This window comes from Argentina silus (genome assembly GCF_951799395.1).
Source record: "Argentina silus genome assembly, chromosome: 9".
NCBI lineage: Eukaryota > Metazoa > Chordata > Actinopteri > Argentiniformes > Argentinidae > Argentina > Argentina silus.
This window is the reverse complement of record NC_139663.1, coordinates 7,114,081-7,134,127: the sequence shown is the minus strand read 5'-3', so window position 1 is coordinate 7,134,127 and position 20,047 is coordinate 7,114,081. Positions and strand designations below refer to the sequence as shown.

The 20,047-nt window shown below is 40.3% G+C and overlaps 3 protein-coding genes across 6 annotated transcripts; 1 reads left to right on the top strand and 2 right to left on the bottom strand.

The window, feature by feature from the left end:
- Positions 1–2: 2 nt before the first annotated feature.
- Positions 3–14,469, bottom strand: nprl3 (NPR3-like, GATOR1 complex subunit). Of its 4 annotated transcripts, none has more exons than XM_083676898.1 (14): positions 14,407–14,421; positions 11,742–11,811; positions 9,485–9,523; positions 7,183–7,315; positions 5,781–5,855; positions 4,245–4,398; positions 3,983–4,064; positions 3,767–3,904; positions 3,082–3,238; positions 2,290–2,396; positions 1,710–1,839; positions 1,107–1,296; positions 737–929; positions 3–407 (listed from the first exon to the last, which is right to left on the bottom strand). In XM_083676898.1, exons 4-14 carry the CDS (start codon positions 7,267–7,269, stop codon positions 242–244), a joined length of 1,479 nt encoding a protein of 492 aa, XP_083533024.1. In that variant the 5' UTR covers positions 7,270–7,315; positions 9,485–9,523; positions 11,742–11,811; positions 14,407–14,421; the 3' UTR covers positions 3–241. The 4 variants fall into 4 exon arrangements, with proteins under 4 accessions (XP_083533024.1, XP_083533021.1, XP_083533023.1 ...); XM_083676895.1 differs by lacking the exon at positions 14,407–14,421 and adding an exon at positions 12,207–13,073; XM_083676897.1 differs by lacking the exon at positions 9,485–9,523 and having other exon boundaries at positions 14,407–14,469.
- On the bottom strand, positions 13,927–15,129 carry LOC310809275 (hemoglobin subunit beta-A-like). The gene is made up of 3 exons (XM_083676470.1): positions 14,755–15,129; positions 14,482–14,630; positions 13,927–14,196 (listed from the first exon to the last, which is right to left on the bottom strand). The coding sequence occupies exons 2-3, from the start codon at positions 14,618–14,620 to the stop codon at positions 14,063–14,065; spliced, it is 273 nt and encodes a 90-aa protein (XP_083532596.1). The 5' UTR covers positions 14,621–14,630; positions 14,755–15,129; the 3' UTR covers positions 13,927–14,062.
- Positions 15,130–15,883: 754 nt separating this feature from the next.
- On the top strand, positions 15,884–16,705 carry LOC310809566 (hemoglobin subunit alpha-like). Its single transcript, XM_083676900.1, has 3 exons — positions 15,884–16,045; positions 16,175–16,382; positions 16,489–16,705. Exons 1-3 carry the CDS (start codon positions 15,951–15,953, stop codon positions 16,615–16,617), a joined length of 432 nt encoding a protein of 143 aa, XP_083533026.1. The 5' UTR covers positions 15,884–15,950; the 3' UTR covers positions 16,618–16,705.
- Positions 16,706–20,047: the final 3,342 nt, after the last annotated feature.

The following is a 20,047-nucleotide window of genomic DNA, read 5'->3' as shown; positions in this document are numbered from 1 at the left end:
AGTATGATTCCTCAATAATTTATTCACGAGAAGAAGAAAAAAATATCTAAAAGATTTCAAAAGCTTTATACATCACACAGAGCGTAGCATTATTTGTGAAAGCTACATATTGCTGAGCTATCATATATACACAGTATTAATTATTTTCCAGTTAGTGAAAGCTCCACGATAATAACATTGTCCATGGGTACAGAGGCAATGTAACTGCACCCTGTATCACGTATTTCATCTTGCATGGTCTCTACTCCAGGGGCGACTGAAAGAGGGAGATGACGGGGTCCTCGTGGTTGGTGACCACCAGCACACTGCGGAACTTATCAAAGAGCGTCTTGAGCTGTGAGCGCCTCATGTTCTCATTGTACATGATCTCCTCCAGGTGGTGGTGCCCTCGGAAGTAGTGCAGCAGCCTGGGAGTGAACATCACAACAGAATATCAATTTGATTTGAAAAGATTCTCTTCTACAAAGTCATTAACTGAGTAAATCTACCATGAAGCAGCACTTCTAAGACCAAGTAATCACATTAGTGAGTACTGCACAGTTTGCAGCGCATTAAGAAAAAGCCTTCTAATTTCCCAAAAGACATAGCTGACTTGCTCTGAGATATGAGTCACATGATCCTCCCCGCCCATCTGCCAAGTTGGCTGATGCAGCACAACAGAGAGAAGGAGAGGGTGACAGAAGGATGGGGGGGGGGGAAGAGACTCTCCTGGGTCCAAAAAAGAGCGGGGCCATACCTGGCGAACATGCGCAGGTCCTCAGGACTCTGTGCTGCTGGAATGCTAAGGATGACCTGCCGTTCATGGTCAGTCAGGCTGGCCAGAAGCGTCTCTGTCATCCTCTTGTTGAGTGGGGAGTCCCCCCCGGGCAGCAGCTCTGCACTGGAGTTATCCATGCTGGGACTAGTCAGGGTCATGTCATCACTGCTGGCTACAAACAGAAAGGTGGTTATCAATTGAGGAGGAGGAACTGAGAGAGAGAGGAGGATGTTTCAATGCTTATAGAGGGAAAGTTCGCAGGTAGCATCATTGACTGCACTGAGGTGCATCATTTGTCCAATAACAATTCCTCCAAAAAAACAAGGCAGCTGGTTGAGGCAGAACATACTTGGGGAGCCGAAGCTGAGAGCGCTGGGCGTGCTGAGGCTACGACCCCCCACCCGGGCAGCCAGGAGGGGCTCCTCGTCCCGCAGACCAGGCTCGTCCTCACTGGGGGGCACCATCAGACAGACGTAGGTGTGCAGCTGGATCAGCAGGCGGCGCTGGAGCATCCACACCACCATCTGAATGAGCTGGGCCTGGGCGAGGGGAGAGCAAACCAGGTCACAAGAGCGTCCTCTATCCTCTAACTCAGTCCATCTGTTTACCACAGGCAAGTTTGGTATGTTCCTAACCTCAAGAGGTTTCTATCAAAGGCTCAAAATAGAGCCACGTGGAGAGCCTGAGTTCTGATCTTGTTCTCATGAATAATGGACGTTGTAAAGGATGGACCTGATGTGGCTCTCTGCCTTTCATAATTTATCACCTTCACTTACGGAGCTCTGCCAAATCAGAATGGACGTGGGAGGGTGCCCAGGAATGTTTCTGCTTCTCAGACACCAGCACTTCCAAAGTATCAGTTCAATACTGCAGAGATTGTGGAGCCCATCTTAAAGTGAGTGTGGGTGTGCATTTCAGAGTTGCTTTTTGCGAGTCTTTCTAGTAGACCTACCTCCTGCACAGGAGCCTCCAGTGGGTTTCTAAACTCTGACAGAGAGACGGGCAGGGAGAACTTGGCCAGCATGGAGGGCAGGTCATGACCTGGAAACTGCTGTGCAAACTGCTCAGCCAATGGAGAGTACCTAGGAGTGAGAGATGGGCCTGCTTTTAACCCGTGTTTGCTTCAGCACAGCATTTGCATTCCTTATCTGTTCATATTCTACCAATTCTAAATGTTTGAGCAAGAAAGAAACCTTTCAGAGGATATTGTACAGAATGACATTAATAAACCCTAGAGACGTACCATAATTCATTCAACCTAATTCACTAAAAAATAAAATGCAATACAACACCTTTACATAATGTGATAACCATCACTACCAACATCCTTTGTTGTTAGTTGTTAGGTTCAACACCCAATATGGAGAACATCATTTAGCATTTGCAAAGTAGTGCTCATGACAGCTCCAATGAAATGGATGGGGCCTATTAGAGTTGTCGTCTTTCAGCCCAGGCAGTGGTAATGACGCGTGGCAGGAATGAGAGAGGGGGGGTAGGAGGGAGCAGGGGCTGTTCACTACACAGACACTCACAGGCAGATGTTGGCATGTGGGGACAGCATGTAGACATTGTTCTCACACAGAGGGTAGACTATGATAGCTTTGCCCCAGTACACCAAATGAGCAGCAATCTGGAAGATCTGCAAACAGATATAACAAACCAAATACAAGTTTTGAAAATGCAGTATTGACCACGTACAAAGGCTGTTTGATGATGGCAATTAAATCGTTTTGGTAAGGAAACACATTCTTCATTTGTTGTTGGGACTAAGAGGATATGTATGAGCAACCATTGGTTGTAATATGGGGCATTATCTTAAATGTAGTATATTGTCCACTAGATGGCAGTATGATACCTTCAATATTTGCAGTTGGCATAATCAATATCTTATATTATTGTTTATTGACTACCACTATGTTATATCTCATTCACCTTGGGAGATGCTATTGCAATCAATAACAATGTAGGAATGTAATGTTTTACCAAGTAAAAAGTCATGGCATATTGATTTAACCATTAATATATCAAAAGTGAGTATATTCATTGTGTTTAGGGGAAATTGAATAAAATCATCCAATAATGAAAATCGAGTATGTCACTGTTATTCAAAAGACTAAGGCTAATATATCATTCAATAAAAATATATAGATCATAAGATCATGGGAGTGTTTGTAAGGACTTGCAATTTTTTATATTGCCAATAGGTGTCATTGCAGTCTGGAAGTCTGATCAGAGTCGGCACATAGTACAGCTTGTACTTTTGCACCTTAATGAAAAGTGAGACCCTGTGAACATTGTGTAATAATGCAAGGACTGTTATAAACCTGTAGTAGGGCCAGATCTGCATCCTGAGCCAGCTGCTGGAGGTTTTTCACTGCCGAGCAGGTTTTGATGAGGCGCACCAGAGCAGGGGAGCAGTCCAGAGGCAGCTGGGCCAGCAGGGCCTTCTCATTGTCCAGCAGCAGCAGAGCATGATATGGTCTGTGGCAAAAAACACAGTTACCTACAGTCCATTTCCATAGACTACCATATTCCAAAAAGAACCCTCCACTTACAATGCAAAGAACCTTAGTAATCCTTTTATTTCCATCACTATACTCATATTTCCCTTTGTATAATAAAAATAATACATGTCAGTGCTAACTTTATATTTAAATGGACAGTCTGATGGGAAATATAGCAGCATATATAGAGAGAGTAGATGAAAAACACCAATAGGTGGCGCTGCGGCTCACATAATCTCTTGGAGCTGCTCAGCAGATGCAGCTCAAACACTTATAGTTTCACATAAAGCTACAGGCCACAAGACCTATTAACCCAAGTAGTTCTCTTTTACAGCCAAGGTTGTATAATCACTGTAAATTAAACTACAGTTTCCACAGGATGGTTCTGATTAACCACAGAACCAAATCCACAGTAAATCCACACATTTCCATGTAACCCATACACCAATAGTAATTTATAGGCATAAACCCACACGAACCTGCACACATATAAACACACACAAACCTTATGGCTTTGAGACTACACTCCAGTGCCTCTGGAGGGATATGGTTGCCCCCGACCCGGTGGATCTTGTGAGGCAGACAGAAGCTCACCTCCAGCCAGTTGTTAATATGGAGCCGAACCACCCCAGTTGTGCAAAGGCTAGAGAAATACAGCACAGACATAAGCACAAGGGAAAATTAACCACAAAGATGTGATTATTAATGTGTTTTTACAAACCTGTCATATGCCTCCTTCAAGTCTCTGGCCAGCTTGCATTTAGGAAGGATTTGTCTGAACGGGGACTGAGGGCTGCCATCCGCTAACAGAAGAAAGACAGGAGAACCTAGTCATCATGGTTTTATGCAGAAAAATGTCTCAATGCTTAAGTGTGACCTGCATTGTTCAGTTCAATTGCTTCACTTTGCTTGACTCAGGCACTGAGTGGTGAGTGGTGAGCGGTGAGCTGTGCATATGGTGAAGTGGGTGGTGCGTGACTCACTCTCGGTCATGGTGGTGACCTCGTCCTGCACAGCCAGCATCAGCTTGGCCTCTCTGGTTAGGTACTGACAGCGGCGCTCCTCGTGCTGCAGGGCGATGGCCACGCGCCGAGACAGGTTGTGCATGCAGCTGATGACTGAGGGGTCAGCGTTGGCCTATGGGGAGTGCCAAGAAAGAGAAACGTGTCTCAATAACAAGCTATGATGCAAATCTACCTTGACATTGTCATCAGCCTGATTCAACGCTCAAAGACATCACAATGATGAGTGACCATGATACATTCACAATGGTATTTGAAGATAGTGGCGATACACAAAGCAAATTTTTTTTTACAACATAAGAAATTAAACATGCATATAACATCAGAATACTCTTTCAGTTATGTCAAAGACATTTTCTAAAGTGGTGAATGGGCTGCAAACTACATCATTATTAAACCACTATATAGAGAAATTACATCAGGTACTTAATTTATATATCCATGTAAAACATTGCTACACAACTTGATTTGAATATACTTTCAGATGCTTTTAAGCCACTGTGAGTGATATTATTATTTTCAAATAATGATGATAAATATGACTATAATATAATGAGAGTAAACAGCTGTATTACCTCATCATAACCAAAGCAATAAGGACAGAATACTCCATTGTTTAGGAGACATAAAAAACTAAACAAGCCTGTCAAAAATTGTTGTTTATGTTTTGTTGGTGGCCCTGCATGCAAAAATCACTCAGTGCTTGGAAACTTAATTTCGGCTCTTTGTAGTTATTTTAATATTTATAATCTATTGTGTGATCGTGTGACAATACTGTTACTATTATATAAAGTATACCAAGTACTGCACAGAACATAACATCAAATCAAAACATATTGAGAACTGTGAAATACAGACATGTAAAATATTATGTTTTAATTATCAATAAATCATGTATTAAAATTCCAAATAAAAACAGTCAAAAGGACATAGCATTTTCTGCATGGTCAATGTGCCAAGTCAGGCACATGCAGGGAGAGGCGAGAGGAGAGGCTGGGTTGCTAGGCAGATATGGAGGAGAGAACATGACACTGTACTTTCAGCCCTGTCCCTGCTGTGCTAGGCAGACTAGGTACAGTGACTCAGCAGTCTGCCAGGCAGAGTCACCCAGGCTCATATGGCATGGGGAGGATAGTGCCACGCTGGGCAGCATGATTAAGCATATCCACCTACCCCCACCCCTCTCTCACACAGATAGAAGCCATGCTGGAATGTTATCACCCCCAAAACAACACTCCCTTTCTGAGAAAGCAGTCGTGACCTTGTCACACCCTCATCTACCCCTCCGCCCAGCTGACTTATTACATTTAATTAGGTTATCATAAGAAAATGTTTTTTTCCACCAAGCACTGTACAACGTTTATGAGCAGCCCTAAATCCATACCACTTACCTAAGCCCTATTCTTAGCCCTTATTTTCACAGTTAAATTGAAATTACAATTATTACATTACATAAGAATTAGGAAATGATTTGGGGGGGGGAAAGAGATAAGTTACCCTCAGAGCAAACACAACACTGAACAGGATCATAGTGGGCATCTCCCTCTTTGGTGAAGGATCTGTCTTGGATACCTGGACAGAAATAAAGCAGTCTGATGAACATAAATGGCTCCTCATACTGTTCAATAAATCATACCACCTGCTAGCATTTAATGAAATGTAATAACAGTCATACCACTAAATTACTGGCAAATGACAGCACTCACTGGACAGCATATCGTTAAAAAAAATGTACAACACAACAACACTTTTCTAAGTGTCTTAATTAAATGCTTTACATTTACATTTGCATTTACATTTATGGCATTTAGCAGACGCCTTTATCCAAAGCGACTTACAACAAATACATTTGTCTAAGTAAGTGAATCATCTATCCATCAGTCAACATAAGAAAAAGTCATCTATGCTAGGACCAGGGGCTATTGGCTGTCACAATGCTAGAAGAAGGAATAATTACTTCTTTTTTTTTAATGAATTTATTTACAGCAGAGAAACTTGGGGGGTAGTGGATGAAGAGGTCTTGATGAGAGGAGGGCCAGTTAAGATGTAGCCTGAAGAGATGGGTCTTCATGCAGTGTTCAATTACACTTTAAAACTGTATTTTATGACAACAATAGCTCATCAATTTACAATGCTGCTAAAATAAAGTCCAGATTTCTTTACTCATATCATTCAAGAGTGCCTTGATCGGGATAAGTAAGACTCACATATATTTATCTACTTGTTTGCGATGACTCAAATGGTGGCTGTTTTCCCTCTTTGTTCTTCAAGATCATAAATTGTTGGTATGAGTTCTCACAAGGACCAGTATGCGAAGGGCCAAAATTGAAATCAGTGTCTGTATTTTCATAGTATCTAAAGTCAAAGCTTCCTACAAATGTCTCCATCTCAGTGTACGGTCATGATGCTGGAGAAGTGACAGAGCAGTTTGCCAACACAGCCCAGGGTCTTTCATGGAATCATTCTTTAAAAATAAATGGCAATTTGCAATGAAACTTATTAGCATACAAACTGCATGGATTATATAATCATGTTCAGGGGGAAGAAACTGATCAATCCATTTTGGCAATGTGTTCTCATGTTTATCACTATCCTAATTTTAATTTTTCAATCTGGTCCAGTGAATTTACAATTATTTCTCTTTATTTTCAACCGATCTACCCTACAGTACTTTTAAAAAAAAAAATTGGAGTCAGGATTATCCTTGTGAACCATTGAGACAAGAGCCACTTCATCCACTAGATGGGGTAAGAGACAAACACACCAGCTTGTCCAACAATTGACATTGAGCAAGTATGAGCATAGAAGAACCTGGTTGCCTATAGAATAGCAAAATAGGAGCATAAGCTAAAAGAAAAGCATTGTTGAATGGGAATTTATGCACATGGCAGTCTATTACCTGAATGGTGTGTGGATGCTGGAGGAGGGTTGGGTGCCCAACAAAACGCACATTGTCAATCTTCAGCTCAAACTTCTTTCCACACATATCAGACTTGGTGGCCAAGATAGTGGCAAGGATGATGTCAGAAAACCTTTTTTTGGGAAAAAAGAAACAAATACCTAAGTAAAGCAGCAAGTGTAAGCAGCGTGGGAGGGGAAGTGGAGGAGAGATACAGGACAAGTGAGTAAGTGCCAATTATCATCTCATATTGTTTGATTTTTCTTTCTTTTTTTAAGTTGCACCAACCTATTGTTCAATTGTAGACATACGTATGAGAAGGAGGGTTAGGTTAATCAGATTGATCAGCCTACAACGTGATTAACTGATCAGAGTTTGAAAGGAGCTTGTGTGAATACTCTAGGAGGAGAAACAGTGAATAGGCCCCCTCTGGCAGAAAGGTGAGGGCGTTGTAAAGGGGAGGTGACAGACTCATGCTGGTTTACATAGCTCATGCTGCAGGCCGGATCTATCATCATATGAAAGGGATCAAATCAAGCTGTTTTATTCCACCAACGGGTGAAGAGGGGCAAGATTCCAATCTCGGTTATGTACCAAGAATACTTTCATTTTTATACCAAAAAACGGTGCTTTGCTTTGAGAGGGAGTGTAACATTCTATGGCTAAGATCTTTTGAGCAATTTAGAATCTACTCATAACTGACTCATCTGTCCCAAGATTCAAATATCATCAGAGAGTGAACTTCAATAAAAAATGAGCTGAATGAAATTAAGAGTCTGCATTGCTGATTTTGCAAGCCTGGATCAAGGTTTAATTGAAATGCAGAACACAGTGCATTCGTAAAATATTCAGACCCCTTCACTTTGTCCACATTTTGTTATGTTACAGCCTTATTCTAAAATGGATTCAATTAATTTTTTTCCTCATCAATCTACACACAATACCCCATAATGACAAAGCGAAGACAGGTTTTTAGAAATGTTTGCAAATTTATTAAAAATAAAAAACTGAAATATCACATTTACATAAGTATTCAGACCCTTTGCTATGACACTCGAAATTGAGCTCAGGTGCATCCTGTTTCTATTGATCATCCTTGAGATGATTCTACGATTTGATTGGAGTCCACCTGTGGTAAATTCAATTGATTGAACATGATTTGGAACGGCACACACCTTTCTATATAAGGTCCCACAGTTGACAGTGCATGTCAGAGCAAAAACCAGGCCATGAGGTTGAAGGAATTGTCCATAGACCTCAGAGACAGGATTGTGTCGAGGCACAGATCTGGGGAAGGGTACAAAAAAATGTCTGCAGTATTGAAGGTCCCCAAGAACACAGTAGCCTCCATCTGTCTTAAATGGAAGAAGTCTGGAACCACCAAGACTCTTCCTAGAGCTGGCCGCCTGCCAAAATGAGCAATAGGGGGAGAAGGGCCATCGTCAGGGAGGTGACCAAGAACCCAATGGTCACTCTGACAGAGCTCCAGATTTCCTCTGTGGAGATGGGAGAACCTTCCAGAAGGACGACCATCTCTGCAGCACTCCACCAATCAAGCCTTTATGGTAGAGTGGCCAGACGGAAGCCACTTCTCGGTAAAAAACACATGACAGCGTTTGCCAAAAGGCACCTAAAGGACTCTCAGACCATGAGAAACTAGATTCTCTGGTCTGATGAAACCAAGATTGAACTCTTTGGCCTGAATGCCAAGCGTCACGTCTGGAGGAAACCCTGCAGAGAAGAATGGGAGAAACTCCCCAAATACAGGTGTGCCAACCTTGTAGCGTCATACCCAAGAAGACTTGAGGCTGTAATCGCTGCCAAAGGTGCTTCAACAAAGTACTGAGTAAAGGGTCTGAATACTTGTGTAAATGTGATATCAGTTTTTTTATTTTTAATAAATTAGCAAACATTTCTAAAAACCTGTTTTGGCTTTGTCATTATGGGGTCATTATGGGGTAATTCCCCTCATCAGTGTAAACTGATGAGGGGAATTGAATCCATTTTAGAATAAGGCTGTAACATAACAAAATGTGGAAAAAGTGGAGGGGTCTGAATACTTTCCGAATGCATTGTAGATACCAAGATCAGTGAATCATTGGATGTGCAATAATTTGACAGGAATACACATATGTACATATATATATATATATATATATATATATATATATATACACAGGATATATATATATATATATATATATATATATATATATGCAAGACACAAAACAGGAAGGAAAAGGGTAAATAAAGACAAGAGTGTTCTAAAAGGAAAAGGTGGTTTAGAATGATTTGGTCTTACCCTGCTACCAACTGTTCATCAGTTAGTGGAGTTTGTTCTCTGAAATGGGAATAGGGCCATAAAAAAGAAAAAACAAAACAAAAGGAAAAAATGCTGCAGACAATTGGACATGACAGAAGTGCATGACAGAAGGACATCAAAAGCAAAACTGAACTGGAGTGACTTGATATTGATAAGCATATTGATTTTGCCTTCATAGCAAATCAGACATATCACCAATCCTGATGACTTGATAATAGCAGCTTATCTGATTGGAGGGCAAGTTATTCATATGCATGCTCATAAATGAAGGAGGTCACTATCACTATGCTCTTATTCTATAACACAACCATCAGTAGGCCTATCGTGTGGCCACGTAAAAAGCATGTTAATCCCACTAAATCTGACCAGTGATTCCTAATATGTGAATATCACTATCGTAATCAGTGTTTAAGTACCTCACAAGTCACTCTGAAAATTAAAAGACAACATTTTAAAAGCACAAATGTTAAACATAAGACATGACGGTTAAAAAGCGAATGTATGCATTTCATTGACATACATATAGAGCTGTTACAAGTCCATCATTGTGCACATAATCACATACTGAGATGTTATTCTGAAGTTTCTGGTGCTTTTGGTTTTAGATGTTGTAGCTTTTTACTATTGGATGGACTAGCCTATGAGATGAGGCAATTGGTTCCTTATATATAGAATTAGTCAAAACTGACATTTAGATAGTAGGCCTTACCCCTTTAGATCGTAAGGTAAATTAGTGAAATGGCTTGGTTGTGGTTGTGCTTTCTGGAATTAAATGACTACTTAACCAAGAGTTAAGGGTGGTAAAAGTTTAACCTGTTCTCGACCATATTTTAAAAGTTTAACCTGTTCTCGGGCATATTCAAGTTGTTCACAGCAAAAACACTGCAATCGTCAGTTTATGGAATTGCCAAATGTAGACTATGACATGTAGGCCTATTTAAACAATAGAACTTGTTTTAGTGGTTCCAAATGTTGCATATTTTAGCATACTGAAATAAACTATAAGGAGCACAATTTAGCCAACTAGCTGGCTAATACATGACTGGCAAAACCCCAATCTTATAAGAATATTATGACAACCCTTATATCCTGACCAAGATACAGTGCCCTCCATAAGTATTGGAAAGAGGAAGCATTTTGTCTTCTTTTTGCTCTACACTCCAACAGTTTGGTTTTGAAATCAAACCATTACTATGGGGTCAAAGTAGAGATTCTCAGCTTTAATTAAATGCTTTCTTTTTTCAGATTGGTTTCATCATTTAGAAATGACTGCCCTTTTTATACATAGTCCCCCTATTTCAGGGCACCAAAAGCATTGTGAAAAATATGTATTTCATATGTAATAATGAAAATAAAATATATATATATAAATAATATATGTATTTCAGGGCACCAAAAGTATTGTGAAAAAAGAAAGCATTTAATTAAAGCTGAGAATCTCTACTTTAACCTCATAGTAATTGTTTGATTTCAAATCCAAACTGTTAGAGTATAGAGCTAAAAGAGGACAAAATGCTTCCTCTTTCCAATACTTATGGAGGGTAGTGTATACAGTATGCAACACCTGTAACCTGCCTTCAGCTGATAGACAATCATGAGAAAAATACACAATAAACAGGACACCGGCACAACCAAGATTCTTGTTCAACAGCATATAAATCTAACCGTGGTGGCACTACAGTGGATGCATACATAATGTCTCGTCTGATTTATCCCTACACCTGGGCAACACATCTACGCAATGCTATTCTATGAGTCATTCTAATTGGAGTGAGACCTTGTTTCAGTCCAGTCCTTGCTCCCTTGACTGGATGGTATGATTGGCTTTACCATATAGCCTACAAGGGGAGAACATAGGGGTTGTTTTTGGACTTGACCGCACCATGCAACTCAAAGAATAGTGTTGCATTAATGTGATGTCCAAGGGTGAATATCAACTGGGACCATGGCCGATCATGATGGCCATTCTATGAGGCCGTTCTAGAGATCTGCCCACAAGCTGCAAAATAAATTGAGTAGGCATGTTTCAGACAGTGCAATTTATTTAGGAGGACAGGTGTGTTTTTTCTGGCACTGTGAACCTCAAACACAGTATGCTATAAGAAGAACATTCATTGATGGAATGTATGGAACATGAGTGTAAAGGTTCTTTATTGCCTGATACTGGGGTTGTAAGCATCTAGAATGTGACAGAAACATAATAAAGCTGACAAAAAGTAACCCTTTTTTTTCTTACCTTGAATCACCATCCTGATCCTCAAGAATGTCTCCTGTTGTGTTCAGTGCATATGGGCTGCGCTGTTTTGCTTTAGGGGACAAATCATTGGATTTAGAAGACTAGGCAGTAAACACACTACAAATGTTTTTAACAAAATAGTATATAACAACATTTCCTCGGCTTTTAATGGTTATGTCTCGCTGGCTACGTCATCAGATTTATAAGCGAATGTTCGAGCTATTTGTCACTTGAGGATGTAGTTGAGGGTAAATTAGGGGAAGGGGAAAGTGCATGGTAAAATGCACATTTGAGGTTAGCAGGAGCCACACTTTCGTCCTTTGCTGTATGAAAGTGCTAGCTCTGAACCTGCCCTAAGCTATAAACAATTGCATTCTCGGCCACGCAACCATCTCTGCATGTTGACTTTACGACAGACCTAATGTAGCAAATAATCTGTAGTCTAGAATAAAGTGGACTACTTACTCGTCAGGGATGATGTGCATTCTGCAACTCTTTGAAATGGGTACCGGAAAAGCAGTTTGTTCCCTCGGCTACCAGAACTTACTAAAATAACGCTGATGGGACTCGTCTTTTCGCCACTTCTGTAGTTGCTACTTTGTGATTGTTTATACATTGATCTTCGATCCGCTAGTAACTCAGCAGATAAAGTGGAATGGCTGTACATACTGCAGATAATTGATTACAATGACGTCAATAAACGTTTGTTAAGTAGCTACATGTTGGTGTCAGAGTAGCTAGTTTAATGCTTAACATCGGTGTTGATGGGACGACAGAAAGCCTGCAAATATGTTGCACACAAGCAATCTCGGCTCGACGACGATACTAGCTAGTTTCCTGCTAGTACTAGCATTGAAAAGGATGTGCTAGAAAGAAGAAATCGAGAATTACGTCTGCACCGTTAGAAACCTCAATTAGTCAGCGCCTTAGTAATCGGATATTACTCTTCGTCGAACCAATTTAGTACTTATTGTAGGTATTATTGATCTCTGTAGACTGCCATTCTGCGGAGAATCTTTCTTCGAACATTGTTAGTTAGTGTTGTGTGTTACACGAATAATTGTGGTGAGGAAACAGGAAGAGCATCAATAGTTCCGCTAGTGTAGGCGTTACGATGGGTCATCCTGCCAGAGTCGTGACATCGATCTACTGTATTTGGAGTGCGTCCTCTATTTACTGAGAAAGTTGAAAATCTTATTACAGTAATTCTCAAACCCAGCAAAGATTGGAACACGATCTAGGTGAGCCTTCACTGAAGATAAAGGGGACTCAATCTGGATATATTCGATCTCAATCTCTTGTTCTGTAATATACTAAATTATTGAAATGAAGGTCCTACACAGGGAATATATTACTCCACCTATAATTAAAAAAATATGGACCAAACTCTTTCAGATGTGTGCTGGCATGGCTGTAGTGAAGTAGCTACACATATCCATTTACTGTGGCATTGTCCAGATAATAGAGATACTTGCAGACATATGAAATGTATATAATCCTTTATGTCCAATAACCTGTTCACTGGGTGACAATCCCAAGCGGGAAAAAATATACTTAAGTATACCTATTGTTTGTATTTAAAGTATACTTAAGTATGCATGTCCTTAATGTGTACTTAAGTGTGTTATTTTGGAACTACTAAAGTTGTACTTAAATATATTAAAGTAGAATCTAAGTACTATTTAAAGGGTAATAAGAATACTTAAGTGTGTTAAAATGTTAGAATGTTATCTAAGGGGAATTTAAAGCTACTGTAAAATATGATTAATTATAATTGAAGTGTGTTAATAATGTGCCATTGGCATATCTTATGTACACTTAAAGTGCACTTCAATTAGAAATGCATGAGGATTTATGATTTTTAAAATATGTAATATCCAACCTTTATTCATGAAGTCCCACTTTGCCATTCAAAATAACTCTTGTAGCAGGTCACCAAGCAGGGAGGCTTCAGACTTTGGCATTGGACTGAAGGGCATACCCTACCTTGGCCTTAATTATTTTAAATTATGGTTAGCAACTAAATTCTCTCTCTCTCTCTCACATATACATATACATATATATATAAATATCGTGGCGTGAAAAAATCACTAAAAAGGTTTTGGAAGTGATATCAGAGATTGTGGTGGAACTGCGTCCTCAGATTTGGCGTTAACTCGTTTTAATTAATCACAAAACTACAAGACTTTGTTGATATGTTTATTTGTCTCTCTTTGGTGATGTCAGAACAAAGTTTTTTTTCAATATAGCTTTGTCACAATTTCCAGCCGCACAGACTGTTCAAGTGTGATCTCTCTACATTGATGCTGTTGAGTGCTGCTCTAGTGGTACTGTCTGCCGAGAGCGAATTTAACAACAACCAGGAACTTCTGCCAGGCCTTGTGAATATCAGCAGTGAAAACTGAGTTACCAAATTTGGCGCCGGCGCCCACGCACACGGTGATGCAGTTAAAAGCTATAAAGTAAAGGGAAGACAAATGTTTGGTCTAAGGGGGAAACATATTTGAATTTAAACGGACGTTTTAGACGATACGATTATCCCACAATCAAAATAGGAAGCAATTAGCTTCCTTGCGTACTACACCAAACAAGCAGGTTACCTAATGCACCAAAAATACTCCAAGAGTGGTATTTCAGAAACTAATAGGCTATTCATGTAACTCACCCTGAAGTTGTCGGGATCCACGTGCAACTTCTCGGAGTGCATCACACTCAGTGCGGAGTAGATCTTCTTGATGTCATCCAGGCTCTGTCCAGTCCGCCCATGATGATCTTGTCCTTGCCAATGATGGTAGATCCACCTTGGCGTTGCCAGTGATGGTAGCGGAGTTAGACAGGTTACCAAACGTGCTGAAGTGCCTCTGACTACAGGGAGACATGATCAGAAGTCTAAAAAGAAACAACATGTTTGGATTCATACATTGTATTGGTCTACTTAATACACGTGCACAACAAATTTCCAACTGCGGAAGTGTCAGTGGACAATGCATGATAAATAAAAAAAATTAATTACCTGGCCGGAGCCTGGGGTCCGATTTAAACTAAACGTTGATCTTTCTCCACAGGCCCTTAATGGCTTCCTCTCAGCACCTGTCCAATTTACCATTTTGACGTTGTTTTTTGATTTCCTCTGGTACTCTGGACTAATGTTCCAAGGGATCACTGAACTAATTGTGTCCTCGGATGTCCAATTTATTGATGTTCAGTCTTTCCGCCCTGGAGAGAAAACTAAAATGATTGGATGAATGACTTGAGGGGGCAAGGTCATCAGTGTGCCATAGATCGGCATTATGCCAAATTTATCCCACCTTTCAAGATATGCTTGGTCATTCAGGCGTTGTCAAATTCAAATGAATTAAGAAGAAATAAACAAGTCCTGAGTTACAGTACTGAAATACATTTTCGTTCCTTATGGTTTTCATTCTTTTTAAATTTGCACCTCTATCATTAGGCTACATTCCAAGTTAATAAAATAGATACTTGTTTTACTGTATAAAATCGTGTAACTGAATAAAGCAGTAAAAACTGTTTATATATTTGCCAATGTTACTGTATTAAGAATAGAGCGTGACTCTGTCTGTTTTATCTTCAAATTCAGACGGTTCCACCCATTTGATAGCTCCACATTTCATGGTATTTTTTTAATTAATCGAAACGTCAGTTGGTGCAAAGTCGTTTATGTAGGTTACATGAGAGCAATTGCATGAGTAAACAAATATCCACGACAAATTTACCAATCCAATCGAACAACAGATCTACATTTCATTTTCATTGATTTGAAGCTAAGCGCTGTGGAGGAACTACATTTAGTTTTTCTGTTGTAAGCTTGTGTGTAGACTACAGAACTAAACCTTCCAAAAAATGATGACACATCATATTAATCTATTGATGTTATTTTTAAATATGCCATGGGGGAAATGTAAAGCAATTGATACAGCCTTTTTATCGAACCGATTAAATCTAAAATATCATATGCGTAAAATGCCATATTTTTTGGCATAACATAAATTGACTCAATTCCATAATTCAAATGAACAAAAAAAACACGAATCATGACTTGGAATAAGCCCAATATGAGGAGGAGTCGAGATAATATGGGGGTTTGCCTTCTCTCGTGTCTCAATAAAAAGACCTACTGACATGTTTTCGCTCACAAGCTTCTTTTCTAAACATTCTAATTTAAGTGGATACATCGGACAATGCGCAGCAATGAGTCTCACAGGAGCAGATAAAGCTGTTGTGAAGAGCTTCTGGACCAAGGTCTCCCCAAAGGTCGGTGAGATTGGACACAATGCTCTTTTCAGGTAAATATAATGTTTGTTTGTTTTTTAATTTTATTATGGGAAATGGTTAGGGTTACCAGTGAAAGTACATGTCGATGAAATGTGAATAATTCGTAAGTCTAATGTTAACACGTCTAATGTCCCCCATAGAATGCTCGTGGTCTACCCCCAGACCAAGACCTACTTCTCCCACTGGGTTGATTTGGGCCCCACTTCCGCTCTGGTGAAAGATCATGGCAAAGTCATCATGTCGATGGTCGGCGAAGCTGTTAACAAGATGGACAACCTTAGTGGTTTCTTGGCAAGCCTCAGCGAGCTGCATGCTTTCAAGCTACGTGTCGACCCTTCCAACTTCAAGGTATAAGAAAAGAGGAAAAGGGTAATCATTTAGTGGTTTATGATCGAACTTTTCACATTGCCTTAAACTATCACTCATTAAGCCTGTATTTTCTGTTCTCTTTCAGATCCTGACCCACGTCATAATTGTCTGCTTTGCAATGTACTTCCCTGAAGACTTCACACCTGATGTCCAAGTGTCTGTTGACAAGTTTTTCCAGAACCTGGCTCTTGCCCTGTCCGAAAAGTACCGCTAACTCTCTGGAGCTCAGCTGTCAAGCGAGATCCGAGTCATGCTGCATGACTTTGCAATAGACACACCGACAATAAACTGAATTGAAACTATCTAACTTGTTACTTGTCATTTTCCAGGTTTTCATGTGACCATTACACGGTGCCTTGAATTGTCTGGTAGAAATTATTGAAGGACTGAAAACAATAGGACATCCAAGAGAACATCGTCAAGGCCCGAGGGCGATAACTACCTTGTCGTGGCTCAGATTGGGCTACCTCATCACGAGAGCGTGATTCCAAATCACACCCCCCCCCCCCCCCCTTTATGTCTAGTGACCTTTTACCGGAAAAGGGTTTGAAAAGGGGTTTTTTTCCAGAGATTTCGGAAATTTGAAAATTTGCATCATTACATTTAGGCCAATGTGGTTGGATGAATTAAATAGCACATGTTGGTGTGGATGCCAGAGGTACAGATGATCGTTTCGAGGGGAATTTGAAACCACAAGGATTTTGGTGAAATGTTGGAATTACGCCTTAGCAGCCTGGTGTAGGTGGAATTGGCTAGGTTGGTCATGAGGAATGGTCTCAAGGTTGTCGCTCATCTTTGTGGTATGAGTTGGTTCATCAAGTGAGTCATTTTTAACACTATAAACCTTTTTTATTTTTTATTTCTGAGCTGCAAAGACTGACCCGAAAGAATGGTCTCTATAGCCCATACAACTATTGACTATATGTGCTGTATGGCCATGGTAAGTGTCTTTTGCAAACACTGGATGCGTTCCAATCGGGCAGTTATTCCCAGTTCAGGGAACTACACTGGGTATTCAACCATTTTAAGAGAGATTCCAATCCATAGGGAATGAAAATGTTCAGTTCGAAGTGACCTGCAACCTGGGCGTAACCGTGGGGAATTACAGGTGTACACAGTACAGGAAATAGAACAAATCTTCTCAACATTCATTAGTAGAGACGAGCTAGGATTGCAGGAAAATAAAAAAATAAAAAAAAGTTGTTATATTTTAGTGTGCATTGTTTGTACAATGTGTCAAGTCATAGGCCTTAATATAGCATTTTTCGCTAGTAATGTTCTGATATTTATTTACATATGCAGATTCACCCTTTACAGTGTGTAAGGATTAAGATTATCCCCATGGATTGGAACACAGCCACTGTCTTTGCAACATTTGGATACATTTCAAGACATGCAGGAATGTGGACCCGATATTTTTAATATACCTTTTATCACAAGATTCAGGTCCGCCACGCCCATTTATATTGACAAAAAAATGGTTCACAGCCTGTGTCCTCAATTCACCCTTTAAAGACCCAAGTATTTCTATTTCAATTAAGGAAATTATTTAAGCAGCAAATAGGCTACCTCCCAGTCCACACAATCATCAATAATTCGTAATCCATGTCATCAACTATGCATAAACCTATCAATATGGTAAAGTGAGGTTCGTGAAATATGCTGGATTTTGATTCATGGCATGACACTTCATTTCATTAGGCCTACCCATTTTCTTCGTACATTGCGCCTAATCTTTACTAATAGTTAATGGTAATCATTTATTAATATTAAAACATCTAGGAACAACCGCATGCCTTCAGAGATGCACATTAGGATTTTGTTATATGTCAATAATTGGCCTAGTTTATAATTTAGAGAATTATCCACATACTCATATAAACGCAGCGCACTTGCGCATCTCTGTCGTAGAGTACTGCATGCCGTAGTCGTACAGTCTGCCGAGAGCGAAAGCAACAGACAACCCAACTTCCGGAGAAACTCAGTGAAGACGGACAACCAAACTCAGCACCACGCACACGGTGATGCAGTCAGAGAGGAGCTATGAAAGGAAGATCGATAGATTGTGCATTGATGCTATAGACTATGCCATATGTCATCAGTGGAGATTTGCGCAGTTTTGTGCGCCCCATTAAATTGATAGATAGCTGAGATGAGTGAAGCTGAGGTCCCCCATTAATTTACCATTCTCCATATATGACTCTCACCATTAAGAGACACATTGCATTAGATATTGTTTTGGTTTATTTTGTTATTTTGTAGAGGCTATGTGTTTATTATTTTTTGGTGCTAGGGTAGACAACCCTCTTTAGCTAAGGTATTCATAATTTAGGCGAGGTGTATCATAATGTGCTGGTATAATACTATACTGTGATCCCTCGATGTGGGATACCGCTTTGATCTGCATATTTATTTTGGGTGTATAATAAACCTGTGATATTGTAGAACTACAACTCCTTTTGACTGTGTTGTGTAAGCTACTCTGCACGCTCGACCTATGAGGATGTTAGATAACCTCCTTGCACCCAGGCTGAGCCGGAAAGCCTGGGGAAATACGTAGCCTAATTGAGCCCAAATTATCTTTCTCTTTGGTCACAGAAGGTGAAAGGAAAGCACTCCCTGTGCGCCACAGAGACACAACACTGTAAAACAGAGACAACCAGAGTGTCATAGTAAAACTTTTATGAATAAACATCTTGCTTCATTCACAGGGTTCTCCGTCACTCTCCTTTTATGGAGAGGTGCTACATCATTCGTGGGAGACAACATGTTTACTGGAGCCTACTTTTAAGCCTACATTTTAGTCCTTTAGCAGAAGCTCTTATCCAGACCGACTAACAATAAGTAGCTACAATCGTCTCAAATAAGTGATTCAACTATATGTCTGCCAGGCTTTTGGCAGCCAGGCTTGTCTCCTGGTTTGCCTGATTGTGCACCAGCTGGGCCATCAGAGGAGTCCCTCTCAATGAGAACATGAGGGCATAACTGGAGCCATCATTAATCTGGAGGAACAGAGGGGAGTTCAGGTCAAGGTGAGACAAGGATTGGACAAATTCAACTGAGAGTTAAGGGTCATAGAGTTTGGACTAGATGCTATAGTAAAACTAGCAACTATCACCTCAATCTATTTAGTCTATAGGTTCTCTACCATCTCTCTAATCCCCACCATGCTCACCTTTTTCAATGTCTCCCTCTCCTGCTCTAGCTTCTCTTTTTCCAGGCTCTGTTTCACTCTTACTTCAGCCACCATCACCACGGCCTCTCTCCTCTTGACCGCCTCCATCTCTTTCTCCATCTGTTTCTTATCCTTTGGAAATGTCTCCTTCTCCTCCCACATCCTGAGCATTTCTCACTCCACCTCCTTCCTGTCTCTTTTGATTTTCACCCTCTCCTTCCTTATCTTATTCAACTCTGCTTCAGTATTGTCTGTCTTTCTAAGGATCTGCTTTGAGGTCTCCCTCTCTCCATCTCCATCATGAGTACCACTGTCCATCTCCTCCCTCTCCCTATTGAACTCATTCCTGTCCTCCTGCAGTCTTTCTGTCTTTCTGGCCAGGATCTCCTCAACATATCCATACTATAATGCAATAGCAATCAGTCAGAAAGATCCCCCAAAATAGAATTGGATAGAATTGGTGTCTGTG